The sequence below is a fragment of the Quercus lobata genome, chromosome 8, assembly GCF_001633185.2.
Source record: "Quercus lobata isolate SW786 chromosome 8, ValleyOak3.0 Primary Assembly, whole genome shotgun sequence".
In the NCBI taxonomy this organism is placed as follows: domain Eukaryota; kingdom Viridiplantae; phylum Streptophyta; class Magnoliopsida; order Fagales; family Fagaceae; genus Quercus; species Quercus lobata.
The window spans coordinates 21,790,926-21,814,815 of record NC_044911.1 but is presented as its reverse complement, the minus strand read 5'-3'; the positions used below and the strand labels follow the sequence as shown (position 1 = coordinate 21,814,815).

Genomic DNA, 23,890 nt, shown 5'->3' with positions numbered 1-23,890 from the left:
ATCATAATTTATAAAATTGTTGAATAATCACAAACTGCTAATGTGGTGAGCGATTATTAATAAATGAAAAAGTGATATTGATGGTAAGTTTAGATGAAAACCAATAAGAAATTGACTGCATCAATATTTTGTAAAAATGTTGTAATAGTGGCATTACTCAAAATTGTTTGAACAATTGAGATAGATCTATATGTAATATCCTTATTATAGCTTCTCCCATAAATAAATTAGCAAGAGTGAAATTCGGATAAGCATTCAAAATTTATTGGGGGATATTTTAATGTTTAGTAGCCAGAAGGAGAAGAATAACAAAGGTCAATTAAAGATTAGTATTAAACCCAAAAAAAAAAAATTAAAGATAAGTATAAATTTAATCCTAAAGATAACCCTTTACCTTTTTGACTCACATTAAAGTTATTATCCATCTCTTCCTCTAACGAGTGGACAATAAATTGAGTAAGAGAAGAAAAGAAATGAAAATGAACACACTTTAATAATGATTTCTTAACCGTTATCCTTCTTTTTTTCTTTTTTTTTTTAAAGAATCCTAAACTGATATCAAATGGTCCTAGTACTATACCATGGTTCCAAAAAACAGTAATAATTATAAATTAATTATGTAGACCCGTAATAAGTCTATGACCCACAAAATGTGCAATGCTTGGCTGAAGAAGCAAGAAACAGGAAGTCACCAGAAAAGCATGGCACTATTTTGCATGGTTTTAGGATATGGAGAAGGAAGCAATCTCTATGCCATTTAAGGCATATTTATTATTTCCAACACCCACCTTTTATTATTTATCCTCACCACATCTCTAAAATCCAAAACCCCAATATCTAAATAATTAAATAAATAAAAACCCTCCAAAACTAAAACCTCCTTAATGCCAGTGCACACTGCACTCTTATCTCTCTGCTGCTCTTTTCTTTCTCCTCCCAAAAAAGAACTCCCACTTGTTACAAACCCTTTTCAGCTTCATCTCCCTTCATTGCCTCAGCTTTTGGGCTTTGGATCCATGGTTTTCTTCTCTCTCTAATTACTGTGTCTCTTTTGTTTCTTTGTACTGAGTATTGAATATCGAGGTTTGGGTTTATGTGGTTTTTGTTGTTTTAGTCTTTTTTTTTTTTTTGATAAGCTTGTTGTTAAATTAATAGGAGAAGCAATATGTGGTTTTGGTCAGTGGGTTCTGATCAATGGTTTATTTGTATTCCTATTAATTTTACAATTGGATTCATAGGTTGGTATTGATTTTGATCAATTATTCACAGTGAAGAGTAGGGTTTTGGGTTTTTCTGCTTTTCTTATGACTCTGCATTGAAAGTTGTGGTTCAAAAGGATTTGGATGTTGTTGAGCCGTTGTTGAATTGAGATTGGAGCTAACCTTATTATAGGAGAAGAAAGTTAAATTTGAATTTTTTATTATTATCAATGGGATCATCTGGTTTTTTATTGATATGTATTCTCCATTCTGGGATTGCTCTGACTTGTGGAGCTTTAATGATGTTTTACTCCCATGAGGTCTATGTGTTTGGCTATGGCCTCGAGACCGCGAATAAGCTTCAAGGATCAACACCCCATGATCAGTTACTGATTGGAACCTCCGATTCCTTCTCGGGTTTGCTTTTATTTGCAATAGGGTCCCTTTTGTTCATGGTGGGTTTTGTTCAGGACAGAGAGTTTCAGAGTTTTTTTGCCAAGGGATGCGTGTTTCTTCACATCTCCATGGCTGTTTGGAGAGTATATTTTGGGATGAAACTTGAGGATCTTGCTTTTGATTGGCCAAGGCAGGTTTTTGGGGATTTTGCATTGGCACTTTCTTGGGTTTTCTTTCTTGTGTACTCATGGAGAGAGAAGTATGATTAGTTTTGCAGTCACTTTGTTAAGGTGCAATCATGAGGGAATTCGAATTGTTGTGGACAGTTAATGAAGCTGTTGTTTTCTCCCTCTGCCTGCTGCTTGATTATACTTTAATTGGGACATAATTGAATGAGTTTGAGCTGGAATTGATTTTGAACTCTGGTTTTCACCCAAGTGGATTTTATTGGTTTTTCTGTCCTGTGAAGTTGCAGGGGTATGTTGGAGTAGAAGAAAATTGGAGACACAGCACATGTTGAATTTCAGGTAACTTAAACCTTGGTTAGAGTCTGATTATGCTTCAACTCCAAGAAAGTGAAATGGGATCTGGGTTGCAATCTTTGCTCAAATCTTTGAGGATCTTAGAAATGCTTTAGTTTCTGTACTTTTGGCATCATGTAATGAAGATCCTTGTAAATTGCTCCACTTATATGTCATCATGTACACGACAATGAGAATGTTTAATTCCTGTTATACCTCTCGGGCACTAGTATCTTTATCATTTCCACCCACTTTACCTTTAAACAAAATGCTTTTTTCTTTCAATTTCTCATAACCAAATCATAAAATCTTAAAGCAAATTAACGAAATTTACAGCCTAAACAACCTTGTGCTGTACCAATTCCTTTTCCATTGACATAGGAATTATTCTAATTTCCAACCATGATAATGCTGTTCTGTCTAATCAGTGGAATTGTGGTGAGATGGAGGCTCTTACGATAGACGATCTTCTACAGTTTGATCCATCATTTTGTAGTTTGTCATTGAAATATCCTAAATTGCTTGCGTTTGTGCCAATTATAATCCTTGCTTGCTAATGTTGAAAAATTAATTAATCATAACTGTAGGGGCGGTTTTTGGGGTCCAGGCCCAGTAAGTAAGTGGTTCTGGTCTAAAAGACCATAGACAATGAATTTGTAGAGAGCGGGTTACAGAACTAGGGCTGGACGAAGTGAACGTTAATTAGTTGTATGCCATGCAACAGTCTGAACGTAAGAATATTTCATTTATGTCCACAGGATACCGGTCCGAGGAGACGTATGAGTGATCGGAAAATTTAGAGGGAAAAAAGAGAGAGAGAGAGATTAAAGAATTCTGTAGTCTTTAATCAGAGCAAGAGGTGTACTCATACGTCTCCTCGGATCGGTATCCTGTGGACATAAATGAAATATTCTTATGTTCAGACTGTTGCATGACATACAACTAATTAACGTTCACTTCGTCCAATCCTAGTTCTGTAACCCGCTCTCTACAAATTCATTGTCTAGGGTCTTTTGGGCTAGAACCACTTACTTGCTGGGCCTGGGCCCCAAAAACCGCCCCTACAATAACTTATTGGATCTTCATTTCGATTTGTGATTGGTGAGATTGGGGAGAAAAAGTAAAATTGGTAGACCTTTATGGGACAGTACTGCCTTTGCTCTTCAGAATGCCAAGCAAATGTCTCGTGATATTATGATTTGCACCAAGGAAAAGGAAGTAGCACAAGATATTACAGATTTTAGTACATAATTTTTACAAATTGATGTGATAATAAATGTAAATTGGTGGACTTGAAAAACATAACATATGAATGTCTGATTATTTTTTTCTGAATGGTAAAATATTAGTGTATAAAATTTATGTAGTAAAATTTGTAGGAATATTAAATCCTAACACTATTCTTGCACCTAATGTCTTAAATAGTCAAGGTGTCAGTTTCTTTTATTTGCTCTCTCAAAGTTATTACTATATTTACTACAATAACTTATATATTGTAGTGACAATAAATGTGATTGGTATTACATCAACCATATAGGTGAAACATCAATTTCTAAGACTCATACAATAAAATTTGTATTATTCCTAAGATCACTGGCAATTATCTCTTGTTTTAAATGCCAACCTAGGTTTATGTTTGTTTTTCCTTCTATAATAAATTAATAATGCATTTTTAAAGATACAAAATTTATAAATGTTAGTGAGTGTAGTTTTTTTTCTAGTAAAAAAAGTGAGGGTAGTTTTTTTATTTTTATTTTTTGATATTTCAATAGTGGGGCAAGGGAGATTTGAACCTTAAAATTTTGATCATCTTCATTGGAAATATCAAGAAGTGTCAATTGGATTACAAGATTCTTCATTGATGATTTTAGCTTTAAATTTTTTGAATTATGTCTCCTCTCGTAACTAAGCGGTGGTAATTACAATCCTTCTTAAGATACCCCTATGTGTTTCTAAAATTTATCTATTCATTTGAGATGAAAAAAATAATTTAGATTTTTTCATATCACTAATAATTAAAATAGATATCAACTTTTTATTGGGTAAACAAAAAAGTGTATGGGAAATGGGACAACCCCTATGCGCTCAGGGCAACTGTGAAAAAGATGAGCACCAACGCTGTGGGGGTGGGGGGACACTTGAACCCAAGACCGGAATCTTGTTAGCCCAAGTCCCTTTCCGTCGAGCGACCTGTTGCGTTGGCAAATTTCAAAATTTTGATAGTTAACATTTATTTAAATATGTTGATGATGTGTTATCCTCATTTTAAAATGGATAAATAGGATTTTATGATAAAATTATCTTGGAAACTCTAAAGGGTCCTAATTTTAAAATAGATAAATAAAAGATTTTAGGAATTTTATGATAGAGTTATCTTGAAAATTATAGAGAGTCCTGATTTTAAAATAGATAAATAAAAGAATTTAGGAATTTTATGAAAGAGTTATCTTGAAAACTATAGAGGGTCCTAATCTTGATGAAGATCTTAAAGTATATTTGACTTAAAAAAAAAATTCATATTATTTTTCTAGAATTCTCAAAATTTCAAAGTGGGCTTGTAAATTATAGCAAAAACTTTAATTAAGTAACAAATCGAGATTTTTATAAAACAAAAATTTAGGAATTTTATGAAAGAGGTATCTTGAAAACTATAGAGGGTCCTAATCTTGATGAAGATCTTAAAGTATATTTGACTTAAAAAAAAAAATTCATATTATTTTTCTAGAATTCTCTAGATTTCAAAGTGGGCTTGTAAAATATAGCAAAAACTTTAATTAAGTAACAAATCGAGATTTTTATAAAACAAAATATGTACTGCCCACTTCATCAATTCAACCAGTTGCAAGATTTTTCCGTAAAATTGACCTCTAACAAAAGCAAAGCTACCATTGAGCTGCCACATGTGGCTTTTTTTGGCAGCTAAAGTTGTGGGCATTTAGGGATGATCTTTAAATTGCAGTTTCCTTAGGCGTATATTGGTATTGCCATGAAAGTTGAAGTTGGTGCACAAATTGCTATTCGCATGCTGACTAACCCCATTGTTTCTCACAGTTTTCTTTGGATCAGTTATTGTTAATTGCAGTCACTCATGACATCAGTCTCCCATCTCGTAGTTATACACTCCTCCCATGACAAAAAATGGATAATATTACGTACACCCCTATTACTACATGTACCAAAAAAAAAATTTAAGACCACAAATTATTCCAAAACTATTTTGTCATAATTCTGACGTGGCAGACTGTGAATAATTAGCTATCAATTACATATAAACATAAACATACATAGACATAAACACACATATAGACTAAGAAAAATTAAACCTTCATATAGACTGGAAAAAATTGCAAACTAACACCAATCCTCAAACAATTTCGTTAATTACTTTGGTGTGCTAAATCGAGTCTTTATGTATGTTTATATTTATATTTAAGTTTATGTGTGTGTATGTGTGTTTATCTTTATGTATATGTATATTTATGTGTATATGTATGTATGTTTATGTGTATTTGTATGTGTATGTGTATGTATGTGTGTGTATGTGTGCTTATGTATGTGTATGTGTATGTGTTTATGCGTACTTATATTTATGTATGTTTATGTGTATATGTATGTGTATGTGTTTATGCGTGCTTATATATGTGTATGTGTTTATGCATGCTTATGTATGTGTATGTGTATGTATATGTGTGCTTATGTATGTGTATGTGTAGGTCTCTTTGTCTTTTTCAGATTCAGGTGCAATACCCTGATGCAATTGTAATTAATGGTTGAGATTAAAAGTTGAAAAAACAACTTTCAATCTCAACCATTAAATAAAATATATTAAAGGAGAGTTAAAAAGTTAAAAAAAGAGAGTAAAAAATGTAAAAAAAATACTTACGACAGTGCACCTGATCTCAGTCCATCTTTCTTCTCTCGTCATTTTTCTTTTCTTCTTTTTTACGCGGTGCTTTGTTCTTCTTCCTTTTATTTCTCTTTATACGTCGCCTAAGCTGATAGGAGAGGAGCGAGCGAAAACCACATCAAGAAAGGAAATCGAAGATTGTGCTGCCGAGTCAAAGACTATGAAAATCTCTTCCTCTCAACTCAGACGATCCTCTTAGGTGAAATTGTGGCTTACGAGGTTTCACCGGATTATAGTGTGTGATTTTTGGTTATTTATTTATTTATTTGAGATTATGAAGCAAATAGCTTTTATATTTTGCTTACCCTATCTATTTTCTGAAAACACTTTTCTAGGAAATACCATTTTTTTGCTTTGCTTTCAGTCTATCATTCTTGCTTGTAGTATGTGTTTGATTAATTTGGATATAAAATTAGTTCAACAAGATGATTCTTTTTCTAAAATATAATAACAAAACCAATATATGTTTTTTTAACGGTAGGTTCACTTTTAGTGTTTTCATTTTGTGATTTTGGTTGTTTTGTGGGTTTTGTACTTTGATTTTGGTGGGTGTGATTTGATTTGTGATTTTGTGGGCTTCTAGGTTTTTGTTGCGATTTGATTTTGGCTGAGTTTTGGCTGTGGTGGTGGTCTTGATTTGATTTTGACTGGGTTTCGGTAGTAGTGCGTGGTTGGAGGTGATGAGTTTGAAAAGCTTCGGCCATGGAGCATGGTGTGACGTGGGTTGAGGCAGAGAGAGGATGAGAGGGAAACAGGGGCGGCCCTAGATATTTTGGGGCCTAAGGCGAGAACTAAAAATGTGGCATTTTTTATACTTATATATTAATTAAATTAATGTTTATTTAATATTTTTATATTATATTTTTCATCATTATTTTCATTTTCTTCTAAATTATTTTGAAGTTCATTATCAAGATTTGTTGTATTGCAAAATTAAACATCATTTTCTTCTAAATTATTTTGGTGAATTTCTTGCTCATTTGTGATATTTTCATCTAAATTTGTGTTATATTTTGTTTATTACTAATAACAAATTTATCCATTGATCCTTTCTGAGACCCGATTAGAATTTTTTTTTAAAGTTTTTCATATCCAGATGCATATTTTCTAGTAGACATTTCTAATCAAACAATATATTTATAAAGACTAAAATAAAAAAATAACTTTCAAGTGTAGAGCAAATGAGAAATAGAACCTGATTTATATAAAAAATGTTGTTGTAGTTTCACTAAACAATAACAAGTTTTTAGTAATCTCAACCTGCATAAATTAAAAAAAAAAATTAAGTACAAGCATAACAAAAATTTAAGCACAACCATAACATTGACACAAGACTTATTAATAAGACCCACCCACAAAAAAAAAAAAAAAAAAAAACACAAAACAAATCCTATCTACAACCAAAAAAAAAAAAATTGAAGGCCCAAACTTAACGCCCAGTCCAGGGAGGGTCCAGGCAGCCATAATGATAAACTGATAAGTAATAAACAAAGTAACAAAAGCAGCCAGGGAGGGCCCAAATAAACAAAGTTATCTTATATAAGTTCTTAACAAATAAAAGCCCAAATATTTATAGTTTTTTTTATACCTGATTCCTGAACCTCAGAACCTGATACGGTGAGGGGAGCAGTTGAGACTTGAGAGAGGCGGAGAGCAGAGAATCAGAGAGAGGCTGAGGCTGCCTTGCTTGAGCCTTGAGCTGTTGTCTGTTGAGCGAACAGTGGAGACTGGAGACTAGAGAGAAAGGTAAAATTTTTAGGGTTTTGAGTGGATTTATTTGTTTTGATTTGTGGTTAATCTCTTAGACCGGATTTGTAGTTTATCTGGTTGATTTTTGGTCAATGATTTTGTTTAGAACCAATGTTTAATAGGATGTACCAAAATTTTTGTTTTTTTTGGTTAAAAGGATGTGCCAGATTATTTTTGTAATTCATTTGAAACTAACTCGCCTAAGGGAATGGCCGGCCCTGAAACAGATCGAAGGTTAATGTTTGGATCCTTTTTATTTTATTTTTTCCTTTACATATATAGTTTCATTATGATTTGAGTCTGTAAGCCTTTGCATTAAATAATGCGTATTCTGAATTGCATCTACAATAACTTGTAATTACATTCCTTGCTTAAGAGGCACAATATATTCTGTTTGCTATCTATGGTACGGATTTTTTTCCCTTGATTTTCTCTTCAAATTGCCAATTTTCATATGGTGAAACTAAAGAAATGGACAATAGCATACCCCTTTTAATTATTTTTTGATTTACATTTGTATGACTTTGTTATCCAAATATTATTATACACCATTGGACAATCTTTTGATGAGAAATTGCTTTATTGATCTAAAGAGTTGGCATCTATAAAGTGTAGCTGCTAAATAACTATTTTTACACTTAGACAGAATTTATTATTTGATTCTTTGCACTGTGATAGAACTTGATTTTTGCGATATCAATTGGGGAAGAAAAATGGCAAAGAAAATAAAATTAAGTTATGTTACGTCTAGGGTTCAAATTTGTTAAAGTTCTAACAGTTATAAAGTAAAAGATCTTTTGTATAATCTTGAGGAGGAGAAAATTAATATGATTTTGTTGCTTCTCTTTTCTTATCAACATCACCTTTGCCATGTGGATATGGAAATCTGGATGTATTATTTTATGTCATATATAGCAGCTGCATCTCTTTCTTAACTTTTGCTCTGTTCTGAACTTAATGTATACTCTTCATTTTTTTGTTATCTGGCTTTGTCTCTTCAGTATTCTGTATTCCCGGAACGTCTTGTGAGAATGGGTGAGTTGAACATAGAGACTGCTTCCTCGGCCTTAGCTTTGCGAGTTTCACCACTAAAGCAAGAGTCAGCTGTTACAACTGGTCCAGATACCAAGCCAAAGAAGAAAATCTGCTGTGCTTGCCCTGACACTAAGAAGCTGAGAGATGAATGCATCGTGGAGCATGGTGAAGATGCTTGTGCTAAATGGATAGATGCTCATCGTCAGTGCCTTCGGGCAGAGGGCTTTAATGTTTGAGATTGGTAAAAACATTTGAGACAATAACAATTTTAAAGCTCAAAAAATTGATTTTAGAATTACAAATATGACATACCACATGGAATTTGAAATTTCAGAATAAAGCGAGGAGGTATTTTCATGATTTGTGTTTTCTTGATTTAAAGTGAAACTGGCCACAATACGAAAATAAGTGAGGATTTAATAGATTGGTATATCTTTGTCTTATCTATTAATCATTTTTCCCCATTTGTCTTTTTTTCTTTTCAATTGATTAGCAGAGGGAAGCTCTGACCTGTGATGATGGCAGCTTCCTCAACCTTTATTTCATTGCCGGTTACTAAATTTACTATCAAGCATCTTATATTATTTGTCATTGATCAAGTTTTGCTAGACAAGCTATTAATGTGGCAGGTCTCTTGGTGTGTATGAAGGATGTTTCTTCACATCTTTATATTGTATTTAAAGCCGAATCACAGTTTTGTTCTAAAAAAAATTTGGAACTTATAGAATCATATCCCATTGAATGTAGTATTTTATTTTTACTGCATGCCAGATTGATTATCTAATAATAGAATTTTGAGAGAAAAAAATTAATTGCAATACCATTCCATAAAAATATAAGTGGATGGGACATAGCTCATATATTGGATATTTTTTAGAGAAATAATTTAGGACCAATTATTATTATTATTATTATTTTTGAGAGCTCAGCTTCTGAATGGATCTGTTGCCACCAATCAAACTTAATGGAGGTAATATCAACTTTTCACCTTTCAAGGACGAAGTTCTTTGGTGTTTTGGTGATTGTTAAAGTAAACCTGATAACGTTGTCGCCACGCTATCTTCATATTGGGATGCGGATGTATTGATCAATACTCTTTATTTTTTTTTAATTCCTTAAATTCGTGTTCTCTTCTTTTTGTTGAATAAAATAGCAGTTCTAACCAATCGTATTAGCTCTTTATCTAAACTTTTTTTTAGTTATGTTATGTTTTGATTTTATGTTTGTGATTTGAACCACAAACATGAGACATTATAGAAAATACTATTATCATTGAATTATCACTTGATCATTAATTTTATAAAAATGTTATAAATACAACAAATTTCATTTATAACTAATAAGACTGTGATTAGTATATGGACCTTCACATGGATTATAGAACCACTATGAAATCACTTTTATTGAATACAAATTATTACTTGCTACCTAATAATTATAAAATTTGTTGTGACAATATTAGACTCGCAATTAAGTTTAAGAATAAAGCTAAGGGCGCACAACAATTTCACAACAACCCTAAACGATAGTTGTTAATAGTAGGTAAAAAATGATGCTAGCAATGGACTTAGATAATAACTAATAACAATTTGCCATCTGGGCTTTATTATGAAATTATTGTGGTCGTGACATTACTCTAAGTTAAAACATACGTAAGCATGTGTAGTTTCATTTTTTTTATTCCTCCGTTTTTCTTTTTTGGCTGAAGAAAAAATGATTGCCTTTTGATCATTAAGTGGGTGTTTAGGAGCTGATAATCAACTGGTTTATTGCTTATATAAAGTATTGCTTGCGAATCCCCCTAAATGAAAAATAAAAAAAGCTTTTTAAAAAAAAAGAATTCTTAACTTAACTTAATTGTTTGAAGTCGGTTTTACTTTTTTATCAAAAAGTTAGGTAAAGTAGCTGTTTGTGGGTTCTATTTTTTTTTTTTTTTTGGGTACAAAAATAAACTACTTTTGCTTATTGCGAATCCCACTCTACTTTTATTTTGCTAACAATATTTTTAACAAAAAAAATCAATAAGTATATTTTATTTAGCTTTTCATATTAAAGTATTTTTTTTAGGTGGTCCAAATTAGTTTTCTTCATTCTTTTATTTGTTTCTTTGTTGAGGCTTATCTTTATTTCTCGAGAAGAACAATTTTCATGTCTTGCCTTGTTATTTCAACAATCCAAGGAAAACTTGTGAAAAATATGGCAGTGATTATGAGAATTAGGATCTAGTGCAATATGTACTCTAGGTATTGCACCTCATCTCAATCAATGATCGTGAATACTTGCGGATTTATTTATGTGACATTGAGAATCCCTTTTATCATGGCCATGATCATATGGAGTAATTTTCCTATGATATGGTAAAATGTTTATCCCTTCAAGTCTTCAACAGGTGCAATAATATTGAGCAAATTATTCATTTAATATATATATTGAGCAAAAGATTAGAAAGAATATTGGAGCATAGCTCGTACATAATAGAGAAGTCTATTAAATTAACCACAAAGGGCCGCAGAGATGGCCATTACAAGATACAACAAGTACCATGAAGGAAACACAAACGTGACTGAGACTGAGAGACACATATATCTCCATAACAAATAACAAGCACAAAGTACTGTGATAGAAGACACAATTTATTCAGCACAAATTACATTATTAGTGAAAGTTACACACAGCATATATTCCATATACATATAGTATATATATGTTCTTGGTATTGTATGGGCTTAATGACCACAGGTGCAGTTTGTGCAGCTGCAGCTAGCACCGCACTTGCACTTGCCATCGTGCTCAGCAGCAGGAGCATCCATCACAACAGTGTTGCTGTAGCTGCAAGACAAATATAAGAATCATTAGATATTAGGTGTGAGTGTGGATAAGCAATTGGCTGAAAATTGGTTAAAGAGTTGTTGTATTTGAAAAATAAAAAATAAAGTCTTGAAAAAGTGAACATGAAACAAATAAACTACAAAAAAATTAAAAGAAAAGCTACTTGCAAGCAGACATATATAGCTATAAACATGTCTTAACATGCTAATAAAAAATTTATAACTTCGAAAGGATTGGTATTCATATTAAGATGGTTCACAAAACAATATCACTGGATGAGGCTTAATCCTTCTGTTTGCATCTTTTTCTTGGTTTTGTTTTTTTTACCTCTCTGCATATATGGCAACAGCCAGCTACAAAGTTTGGACAATTGCTTGTCGAGGTTCTTGATCTTGAGTTAGGATCTGCTTTATCTAATGGCTTTGCTGACAGTATTAGAATATGTCTTGTATTTTTTTTTTATTGAAAGATACCAGTTTTTTACGGTCTATTTTGCATGAAACAAGGGTAATTTAACAGTGATAAGGTATGAATTATATTATTTCATTCACAGTACTTTCAGAGATGATTATTGTTTCCTCGAAATCATTGAAATATTTGGAACTAAAACTATCTTGCAATGACCTCTTTCAAAATAGACCTCTAATGGCCACTATATATATATATATGAATTTGAGTATATGAACAAAGAAATAAATTTTTTTTTCCTTGAATATATGATGTCCTTACCTCTTGTCAGTCTCCACGATGACAAGGCCATAGCTGCTTCCCTTCTTCCTGTGATTCCAAATTCATGTTATTTAAATAATTCATGAGCATAAATTACGTATCAAGTTCCAAACTCATGCGCATGCAAGAGGTTTGAAAATAAATTAAGTAGCAAGATGCAAGCATTTTAATGCGACTCTAGACACATATGCACAAAATTTAACTAAAATAATCCCCTACTCTTGATAGAAAACTTTGTGAGAAAAGATTAAAAAAATCAAGAAGAAAAATGCAAGAATAAAGTAATAAAAAAATCTTTCAAATAAAGTTATAATACCATGTAGAAGCAGCAAACTTGTTCACCACATAAAAAAGATAATGATAACAACTGTTATAACTATATATATATATATATAAGCATAGTATTATAAGTAGTTGTTAATAATAACAAATTAAATAACGTCAAGATTGATGTCAAAATTCAAGAGTGTAGAACAAACTTGTTCAATTGCAAACAAATAATAACCACGCAGAAACACAAGCAAAGGATAAAGAAATACTTACACGCACTGGCTCTTGTCAGCGCAGTCACAGTTGCCACACTTGTCTGACATGGTGATTGAGTTAAGTTTGCAAGAAAAATGAACTTAGAAACTGAAATTGTTTAAAAGCTTGTTTTTGATTGCTATATCTATAATCTCTGCAATATGGTCCTCTATTTATAGAAGCTGAAGTAGAGTGCAATGGTTGCAATACCAATGGTGCTACGGTTCCATACGTGGGTCCATTAAACATGTGAAGAGCACACGCCTCCCAAGAATTATCCAAAGGAATCTTTAATAATGTGGCGTGGCTTGGCTTGGCTTCCTATGCTCCTCTCATGTCAACTTCATTGATTTGATAGATTTCCCTTTAGTCTTTTCTATATGTGAGAGACTTCCACAAATTTACAAACTGATATGTATCTTCTCAGCTGAGAAGATTTTAGCCCCACGCTCTAAGTGATATGGAACGTGGGGTCTATGATGTTACCACATGGCTGTGGCCTCGAATGGAGCATTTTTTGGAGCATATATACTATGCATCTGTGATCTGCACAACTAAGAAATATACATGTATGCTTATCTAAAAGAAATATATATTCTATCGAAAAAAGAAAAGAAATATATATGTACAAAGGAACATGTCTTTTAAGATTATAAACGTTATAATGTTGAATATAACTTTAAGCTTTTAATATTTAATTTGAACTATGGAATAGATTAATTTTAAATAGATAAAGTGGATTGATTTGAAATGAAAAAGTTCTTCTAAAAAAAAAATATTTTTGAAATGAAAAATATTTCAATACAGTTATGTGCTTGTTAGTTGTTATCTGCATAAACATGCTTGTTCTATGACTAGATATCTATCAATCTATTTAGCTAAAAAAAGGGGAAGATATCTGTCAATCTATTCAATTGCTTATCTTTTTTTTTTTTTTTTTTCCTTTTCTTTTACTTTCCCTTTCCCTTTTTCTTTTTTTTACTTTTCCCCTGGTAATTAAGGTACGCACAAATTGGATTCCATGGTATCGAATTGACAATGGACTTATATGTTAGGTCATTTTTTTTTCAATTTGGAATCTTTATATGTTTATACTGTTCTTACTACTTTTTATATATTTATAATTTAAATTTACATTGTACCGTATAATGTAAAAGAATAATTTACCTTCAATTTATTTGGTTTTTTTAATTTTCCTTTTCACGTAGAAAAGAAAAAGGAAAAAAAGAAATTGAAAGCCCATCATTTATATTTGATCATGAAAACTAATTAGTGTACAGCAAGAAAACCAAAAACTCTCATGCATGCAAGATAAGAGTAATATGATTTGGATCCTTCATCAGTGTTATTAAGTAACCTCACAATCAGGGAGCCAAGGAGGAGCTAAGAATAAATTTAGGAGCACAAGTAGTCAAGCTTTCAGGAAAATAAATAAATAAATAAATAAGAAGAGAAAAAAACCCTCACGCGACTAGCACGTGTAAAGTTTAGCCCTAACAAGACAGAAAAACCACAATGGGAATAATAATCAAGCAACAATATATGGATGGGAAAGCTTGAATATTCTCACATTTTCTTTTGAGGCAATTGTTTTGCGATAGCAACAAACAAAAACTCCTTGGTGGTGTCCATAGCAATTGCTTCTATTGCTTCTCCAAGTAGCCAACTTTGCTTTCAAACGTTTTTGTCAAAGAAAGTTAGCCTTACATTCAAGTTTTCAACTTTTTTATCTACAAGTAGCCATAGATATCATGGTTGTCCCTTTTAGCCCTTCACTCTCCATTCCAAAAATATGTCCAAATCAAAGCATTGTATGATTGCCAAAAAATTTGATTTACATTTCATCAACTCGTTGAGTCTGGTACTTTCTTTGCTGCACGTACTGGCCATTAGTTATTTATTATCCTTTTCCCCATTCTTTGTCAATAATACAGTACTGGTAATCACCCATAAGTAATTAGAGGGAAAAAAAAACATTTTAAAAAAAAAAATTATATTTTCACAATTGTTAACATAGTGTTTTGTAATAGAAGCAACATCACTTTTGCTTAGATGGTTAGATCCATGATTATCTATCATTAACACTACTTTTACTATGCACTAATTATGATAGTTAAGGGAAAAAAAGGTGAAAAAAATGTTGCATCAATAACTTATTAATCACCCATACAGTAGGAACTACTGGTTTCGACTATTCAGCAAACTTTGGGTTCAAAGATATATCAGACATTGAAAAAATAAATTATGCAATAGAAAATATTTGATACATACCTAGTTACTATGTAATGGATTCAAGATTAGCCTGCCATTAATTGCAGTGGTTTGAGGGTCCCCTCTCTTTTACCTTGAAAACTATTTCTAAATTATAGCTAGATTCCCGATTGCGATTGATCATAATCAATGAGAAATGAAAATTTATACCATGAAAACTGAAAGCACAGAGAAGCACGCTAGCTCTTGCTGATGTGATGTGAGGTTTAATCGTTTAAGTAAATGCCAATGACTTCAATGGTGAGAACCCTAAAGGCTTCACAATCTTCTGTGGCCTTCCTAATCTAACACAAATTTTGTGTTCAAACAGTCAAGAAAATATAGATGTTACAACTTTCAACGGATGCAACTATCATTTTCATCTTCTTTAGTTGAAATGGTCAAATTTACTTCAATTGTCAAAAAAAGTAGTAGATTGACAATTTTACATTCAAAACAAATCAAAAAAAGTCATTGGCAAATATTTCTATTTGCTTCAGTGTTAAAATAAAGGTTAATTGATTAATTTCATCAATTTCTAACCGTTTAATTTTTATAGACAATTAGTAATTTATATATCAAGGTATTAAAGTAAGAGATCTTAAATCTTGTCATTCGTTAATACTTTTAAAATAATCAATAATTTATCATAGAGTCATCAAATGTGAATGTGGAAACAATAAAGCTTTAGATTGAGAACCCCGCGTCCATCTAAATTAATCATTTGTAAATTATTATTATTATTTTTTTTTTTGTGGTGAAGTTACAATAAAAATAATAGTTTGGTCACAATATATTTTAAATTTTGGTCGAACAAAATTAAATTGAGACACATAATTCTCTCTTTAAGGATATTCAAATCTTTTGCATTTTTTTAAAGCCCAAAAACTTGGTGCAACAACCTTCTCTTTGACTTGTCTCCTCTAATATAACCACTCATCAATTCATTGTATGATTCAAACCAACTCTGCACAAGTGGTTGGGCTCACACACCCCTCACAATGGAATGAAAATGGAAAGGAAGAGGAAGAAAACCTTTTTTTTTTTTTTTAAAAAAAAAAAATCCTTGTTTCTTTTTCTCTCTTGATATGCAAATAACCAGATATAGAGGTTTATATAGTCTAGGTTATGCTAATAACATACACAAAATATATAACATTAATAATTTAATTTAATTTTACTTGCATGAAAGTTACTTTGTTAAATCTTCCCAATAAAAATCTTCATTTGATTAATATCAGACTTTATCTAATTTTAATGTTAAAATGCATTAACATATGAACAAAATAGTATAGGAGAATTACAACTTGCATATATAACTACCAAAAAAAAGAAAAAAAAAAAAAGGAAAATAGGCATAGGACAGTTATCATATTGATAATATCAAGAAAAAAACCAAATTTAGAAATTATGAAGATAATACTTGTAGGAAATAAAAGGTTGAGATAGGGGTTCAAATGATAAGTAGGTGAAGAATTGGGAAGAATACTCTGATACACCTTTAACTTTTATTTTAGCTACTTTAGTACATAAATTTTTATACTGCAGCAAATAGATCCCACAACTTTATCTTTCACCAATTTAGTCTATAAAATTGATAATGTAGCCGTAAGACCCATTTAGATTTTTTCTGCCAATTTAAAATCTTTATGTACTAAATCACTATGGGAAAAAATTAAAATTAAAATGAAGGGGTCTTACTACAACAACAAAAAAGTTTAGGGAATTGGTACATTATCAAAGTTTATGTACTGAATTGTCTAAAATAAAAGTGAAGGGGGTCTATTTGTTATAGTACTAGAGTTATATACTAAATTGGTTAAAATTAAAATTCAGGAAGTGTAAGTGCAACTACGTACCCTGAAGTTAAAAGATTATCAGAGCATTTTAGCGTGAAGAATTTATCATGTGATTTATGACAACAGTTTGGTGAGTAGAAAGGAACGGAGGGTGCCAAGTTATCACGAGGCTCGTAATAATTTTGTGGAATGTTAGAGTTTAAATGAGAGAGAAAAGATGATTCAAAACATAAATCGTTTTTTGGGGTTTTCAGTATACGGCTTGGGCATATATATAGAGGATCTGCATGAGCCTCGATCGAGCGGCATATATTATATTGATATGTGATAGTGGAAAAACTGAAAGAGGCAACAAGTGTAACTACTTTGTTCCTGTAAATTAAAAAATGTTAGAGACGAGTTTCTTCTGGCATTTTTGAGTGTTTGTGACCTTCTGGCCCAAATGGAGTCTTGGGAATGAATTTGGCCGGTTTGGGAGGAATAATTCTATTGTGTATTATAAGTGACTATAGTCATGAGAGAAATTTCTCAGATTTCATTTTGGAATTATAGTTGATTATTAATGTATGAGATATGTACAATATAAAATATGTACGTGTTTCATTCGGCTCAAGATTTAAAAACAGAAATTAAATAAAAAAATAAAACAAAAAAAAAGTTTTGTAGAAATATGGCAAAATAAAAAAATAAAAAAATAAAAAAAATAAAGGAGGTAATTCAAGTATAATACGAATTTGAACTAAGAAATTGAGACTAAAAGAATGGTTATATATGTTAAATCATTTCTTTCACTCTATTTCAATTTAGTAGTATACTTATATTATCTTAATTTAATTTTATAAGATGTTATAACAATTCAACTAATTAATAATTTAATAAATTTAGTTTATATTTTTTTCTTCAAAATTTACTTAGCCAAAAGAAAGGTAATTATTGTATCATGTTAGGGTGCGTTTGGATACAGCTGAAAATTGAAAACTGAAACTGAAAACTGAAAAACACTGTAGCAAAATAATTTTTAAATGTGTAAATAGTACCGTGGGTCCCATTTTTAATATTTTTTTTCTGAATAAAGTGATTGTGGGTCCCATGAACAGTGTGTAAACAGTAAAATTTGTCTCTCGCACAATACATGAACAATACTTTTACTGTTCATTCGCTGGAAAAAAAAAAAAAAAAAAAAATTTCCTGAAACGCAAACGCGTTTAGGAAGCGCAAAACGCGCTTCCCAAACGCACTCTTATTACACTTTCAAATGATTTTATTTTATTTTTATTTTAAATCCAATAAATAGGTTACATATGGCAATAAGATTTAATAATTCAAAATTTTAAATCATTGAAAAAATATTAATAAATGAAAAATTTTCAAGATTATAATTGTAGGGGTATTGGGCCATGAGCTCGTGATCCATGAGCCGGCGACCCAATCTAAGGACAAGGGGTCGTCCGAGCAGGAGTGGACATTGTCAAGGGAGTTTGTTTTAGTGAATGAAGAAGTCATTTTTGGTCGAAATGGCCCAGAAGGGTTTTTCGAGGATGAATGCATCCTTGACTGATCAAGGTTGAGGTCAACAGAGGTGGTCTGCAGTTCAGGGGAACGTTCTAGGAAATTATGTCGGTATGAATGGGCATTACAGAAACATAGGACAGAGGGAAGTCCTAAAATATCTAGGGAGAAAGCTGCTACAATCGCATTAAAGGCTCTGCAGCCTAAAGTTGCATTAATGTGGAGAAGACTTTTGAACAGGGCTAGATTGGCTGTCCCAATACACAAAGAGACCTGAGGGGGTGTCTGATGGGACGGATACTCAAGTAGAAGCTTGGATGATCAACAAGTGGAAAGCTAGGATCGTTTAAAGGAAACTATATAATGGAAGAGACCCACCATGGAAAAGGGGTCGAGAAATCAAGAGGAAAAACACTATAGCAATCAAGAACCAATCTTGTAATCTAACGTAAGATCAATAGAAAAGAACTATTCTCCTCGGATATTGCCGAGGACAATTTTCTTCAGCATAAAACCGCATGTTTTCATTCTCTTATCATTTCAATCTACCTTAATAGTTGTTTGAACCATTAAAGCCCAGTTTTTCTAACTCACTTTCTACAAATTCATTGTTTTGGGCCTTTTGGGCCTAAGTCCATCAACCTTTGGGCTAAAGAACTCAAATCTGGTCCTTACAATTGGCGCCGTCTGTGAGGAATACTAAGGTTGCACTATGCCTAACGTTCAACGATGCAAGGTTTGGGTCTAAATCAGGCTGAGTCCAAGGGAAGCGTGCACACTACCCATACGAGTAGGAGTCATTCCAAAGGTGTAGCCACCTCTCTCATGAGAAAAATACGAAAGCATGCAGTTGGAGATTGATCACTTGAAAAAAAGCTTGTGCCACGAGCGGTGAAAGAGAGCTCCCTCCACCTCCGACTTCTCTTCCAATGGTGAAGAGGATGGTAGTTATAGGCGCAGATTAATGACTCCCCCTAGTTTGTCTTTCTCGAATGATGAAGACTACCATCATGAACGCAGAAATAGAAATCCATCTTCGAGAGGCTTGGGAAATGATGCTATGAGTAGAGCACTCAACCAAGTTTCTAGATCACCTTTCACGCGCAAGATTAAGGGAGGGAGACTTCCTTGATGGTTCACTCAGCCCACGTTCACCATGTACAATGGTCGAACAGACCCTGTGGAGCATGTTAGCCATTTCAATCAGAGAATGGCTGTACACTCCAAAAACGAGGCCTTGATGTGCAAGGTATTCCCATCTAGCTTGGAACCTATCGCGATGAGGTGGTTCGATGTCTTGGGAACAGGTTCCATTGATTCCTTTAAAGAGCTCACTCAAGCATTTGGATCCCACTTTATCACATGCAGTAGAGTTTCTCGGCCTTTAGACTCCTTGTTGTCCCTGTGCATGAGAGAAGGAGAGACCCTAAAAACATATTTGGACAGATACTAGAAGATGTTCAACGAGATAGACAGTGACTTTGATGACGTGGCCATCAGGAATTTTAAGGTCGGCCTGCCTCCTGAGCATGGCCTGAGGAAATCTTTGACTGGAAAGCCTGTTACCAGCGTACGCTAGCTTATGGATCGAATTGATAAATATAAGAGGGTCGAGAAGGGCCAACAACAAGGCAAAGGAAAGGGTAAGGTTATCCCTCAAGAGAGAAGAGATTTCAGGTCGAATCGTTACAATAATAATAGACCTCAAGTGGTTAACACCGTGTTCCGGGAGTTAGTGCATCAGGTTTTGGAGAATATCAAGAACGAGCCATATTTTAAATGGTCGAACAAGATGAGTGGGGATCCCTTGAGGCGCAACCAAAGTCTCCATTGCCAGTACCACTAGGAGCGGGGGCATACTACCAAGGACTGCAGAAATTTGTGGAACCATTTGGAACAACTTGTTAGGGAAGGACGGTTACAACAATTTTTGTATCGTCCCAACGGGCAGGGAGACCAATTAAGGTTAAGGGCTCAGGGGAACGCTTCTTCAAGGCCCTCGATAGGCACAATCAATGTCAACTTTGTCGCACCTGGGAGAACTGGTTCTCAGCCTTCCAAGGTAATGTCCGTAGCAAGAATTCAATCTGAGAATTCTAATTCTGAGCTGAAGAGGGCTAGATTGGAGATATGACCGGTGCTGAGCTTTTCGGATGAAGACAAGATTGGAACCATCTAACCACATGATGATGCTTTGGTGATAATCCTCAGGATAGGAGGGTATGATGTGAAAAAAGTAATGGTAGACCAGGGCAGTGGTGCAAAGATTATGTACCCTGACTTGTACAAAGGGCTGAACTTGAAACCTAAGGATCTGACACCCTATGAGTCACCTTTACTGAGTTTTGATGGAAAAATGGTAATCCCCAAAGGCCAAATTAGATTGCTCGTGCAAGTAGACTCAGAGGTGGTTGAAGTGGATTTCATTATAGTAGACGCATACTCCCCTTACACAGCCATAGTGGCCAAACCCTAGCTTCATGCCCTAGGGGTTGTTTCTTCAACCCCACATAAGAAGGTGAAGTATCCGTCTAGGGACCGGATTGAGGAGTTGGTGGGAAGCCAGTCCATGGCTAGGCAATGCCTAGTGTCTGCAATTTTGCATCAGCCCGCAGCTGAGTCCTTGGCCTCTGTTGGGGGAAGTTTATAACAATCAAAGTCCTCAGCAGTACCTGTGGATGGGCAGGCCGATGAGGCAAAATGCGAGGATTTGGAGAACTTTACTGTGGGTGATGACTCTAAGAAGTTTTTTCAGGTTGGGGCTTAACTACCACCTCGGGAGAAGGAAGAGCTGGTGGAGTTTCTCAGAAGGAACGTTGATGTGTTTGCTTGGAACGCCTATGAGGCTCCGAGGGTGGATCCAAGCTTCATTTGACATTATTTAAACATTAATCCGTCTGTCACCCCTAAGAAACAACCACCTTAGTGCTCATCTAAGGATCATTCTGACGCTGTCAAAGACGAGTTGATGAAGCTTAAGTAGACTGAGGTCATTAAAGAGGTGTTTTAGCTTGAATGACTGGTTAATACAGTGGTGGTAAAGAAGAAGACTGAGAAGTGGCATGTTTGTGTAGATTTTATAGACCTGAACAAAGCCTACCTAAAAGACCCCTTCCCCATGTCTTGGATAGACCAATTAGTGGATGCCACTATAGGCCATCCTTGGATGAGCTTTTTGGACACTTTCTAAGGCTACTACCAGATACCCTTGGCTTTGGATTATCAAGAGAGGATGGCTTTTGTTACTCCTATTGGGAATTACCATTACAAGGCGATGCCCTTTGGTTTGAAGAACGCAGGGGCTACCTACTAAAGGATGATGACCCGGATGTTTGAGCCATAGTTGGGAAAAAACATCGAGATTTATATAGATGACATGGTGGTAAAAAGTAAGGCAGAGTCCAAGCACATCAATGACCTCGAGGATATCTTCGAGATCTGAGGAAACACAAGTTGCGCTTTAATGCTTCAAAGTGCTCCTTTGGCGTTGGGTCAGGAAAGTTCTTGGGGTACATGGTTACACACTGTGGAATTGAAGTTAACCCTGACTAGATCAAAGCAATCAACAATTTGCAACCACCTCGGAATCCCAAAGAGGTCCAGAGGCTAGCAGGGATGATCACTGCTTTAAACCGATTCATCTCTCGGTCAACAGACATGTGTAGGCCTTCCTTTCAATTGTTGAACAAGTGGAAAGGATCTAAGTGGACTGAGGAGTGTGTTTTGGCATTCCAGCAGTTGAAGGAATATTTATCTCAGTCACCCATTATGTCCAGACCGAAGATGGATAAGGTTTTGTTTGCCTACATCGCCGTGGCTCCCCACGCAGTAAGCTTGGTGCTGATACGGGTGGATGGCAGTGTGCAGAGACCGGTTTATTACGTGAGCAAGTCACTACATGAGGTCGAGGTTTGTTACTTACCACTGGAGAAGGCCATCTTGGCAGTGGTGCATGCTACACGTAAGTTCCCCCACTATTTCCAATCACACACAATTGTTGTTCTAACTCAACTCCTACTCAAATCTCTAATTCAGAGTGCTGACTATACAGGGATAATTGCAAAGTGGGGTATGATATCAGTCCTAGGGGCCTTTGATATCAAATACATGCCTCGCACCTCAATCAAGGGTCAGGTCCTTGCCGACCTGGTAGCCGAGTTTGTTGAAACCCCACTAGAAGAGAAAAAAGGGGAACAAAACATGGATGAAAAATCAGTTGGTGTGATTTCCCTACAAGAACCTCTATCTTGATAGGTCTACGTTGATGGTGCAACGAATCCTAGAGAATTTGGAGTGGGGCTAGTGATGGTATCCCCGGAGAGGATCACAATTGAGAAATCCTTGAGATTGGGCTTCTCGGCCACCAACAATGAAGCTGAGTATGAAGCTATATTGGCAGGGATGACCATGGTTCAAAAAATGGGTGGAAAAGCAGTGGAGGTATTCTCTGATTCGAGGTTGGTTATGGGCCAAGTTCAGGGAGAGTTGGAAGCCAGAGATCTCAGGATGCAGGAATACTTGAGCCAGGTTAGGCATTTACAGTCCAGGTTTGAGTATTTCCATTTATCACAAGTTCCTAGAAATAAAAATACTCATGCGGATTCCCTTGCCATAATGGTAACATCCTCGGCACAAAGTTTACCTCGGGTAATCCTTGTGGAGGACTTATGTAAACCTATTGAGGTAGGAGCGAATATGGTTTGTGTTCAAAAAATAAAGGTGGGTTCTAGCTGGATGGATTCTATTGTACAATTCCTTAAGGAAGATGTTTTGCCCGATGATAAGTCCAGGCTGACAAGGTACAAAGGAAGGCTTTTCGGTTTTGGTTGTCTGAGGATCAAAAGTTGTATAAGAGGTCTTTTTCTGGCCTATATCTATTATGCGTACACCCTGAGGTGGTTGAGCTACTCCTGGAAGAATTACATGAAGGAATTCGTGGAAGCCACATGGGGGGCAGATCTTTGTCTCACAGGGCCCTCACACAAGGCTATTGGTGGCCAAATATGCAGAAAGAAGTACAAGACTATGCGAAAAAATGTGACCAATGTCAGAGATTTGCCCCAAACATTCACCAACCTAGAGGAGTCCTTAATTCTTTATCTAGCCCTTGGCCTTTCGCTCAATAGGGCTTGAATGTTGTAGAGCCTTTCCCTAAGGCAGTAGGGAATAAAAGATATTTATTGGTCAGCACGGATTACTTCACCAAGTGGGTTGAAGCAGAACCATTGGCGAATATTAGGGATGTGGATGCCAAAAAATTCGTTTGGAAGAATATTATCACTCGGTTTGGAATCCCCTGTACCCTCATCTTGGACAACAGATTGCATTTTGATAGCAAGGCCTTCAGGAGGTATTTCTGTGACCTGGGCATAACAAATAGATACTCCACCCCAGCTTATCCACAAGGGAACGGACAGGCTTAGGCTTTCAATAAGGTCATAG

At 34.4% G+C, this 23,890-nt stretch overlaps 3 protein-coding genes and 1 long non-coding RNA gene across 6 annotated transcripts; 3 read left to right on the top strand and 1 right to left on the bottom strand.

Annotated features, from left to right (window-relative positions):
• Positions 1 to 636: 636 nt before the first annotated feature.
• Positions 637 to 2,329, top strand: LOC115957285. The gene has a single exon (XM_031075498.1). The coding sequence runs from the start codon at positions 1,430 to 1,432 to the stop codon at positions 1,862 to 1,864; it is 435 nt and encodes a 144-aa protein (XP_030931358.1). The 5' UTR covers positions 637 to 1,429; the 3' UTR covers positions 1,865 to 2,329.
• A 5,270-nt stretch (positions 2,330 to 7,599) lies between these two features.
• On the top strand, positions 7,600 to 9,534 carry LOC115957275 (cytochrome c oxidase copper chaperone 1-like). Of its 3 annotated transcripts, none has more exons than XM_031075484.1 (3): positions 7,600 to 7,769; positions 8,774 to 9,048; positions 9,304 to 9,534. In XM_031075484.1, exon 2 carries the CDS (start codon positions 8,804 to 8,806, stop codon positions 9,041 to 9,043), a length of 240 nt encoding a protein of 79 aa, XP_030931344.1. In that variant the 5' UTR covers positions 7,600 to 7,769; positions 8,774 to 8,803; the 3' UTR covers positions 9,044 to 9,048; positions 9,304 to 9,534. The 3 variants fall into 3 exon arrangements, with proteins under 3 accessions (XP_030931344.1, XP_030931343.1, XP_030931342.1); XM_031075483.1 differs by having other exon boundaries at positions 9,301 to 9,534; XM_031075482.1 differs by lacking the exon at positions 9,304 to 9,534 and having other exon boundaries at positions 8,774 to 9,251.
• A 1,732-nt stretch (positions 9,535 to 11,266) lies between these two features.
• On the bottom strand, positions 11,267 to 13,177 carry LOC115957261. The gene is made up of 3 exons (XR_004084330.1): positions 12,909 to 13,177; positions 12,366 to 12,413; positions 11,267 to 11,636 (listed from the first exon to the last, which is right to left on the bottom strand). It is a non-coding gene; the product is annotated as an uncharacterized LOC115957261 (long non-coding RNA).
• A 6,427-nt stretch (positions 13,178 to 19,604) lies between these two features.
• Positions 19,605 to 23,581, top strand: LOC115956599. Its single transcript, XM_031074927.1, has 5 exons — positions 19,605 to 19,732; positions 20,660 to 20,807; positions 22,001 to 22,409; positions 22,500 to 22,582; positions 22,703 to 23,581. Exons 1-5 carry the CDS (start codon positions 19,605 to 19,607, stop codon positions 23,579 to 23,581), a joined length of 1,647 nt encoding a protein of 548 aa, XP_030930787.1.
• The last annotated feature ends 309 nt before the right edge of the window (positions 23,582 to 23,890 follow it).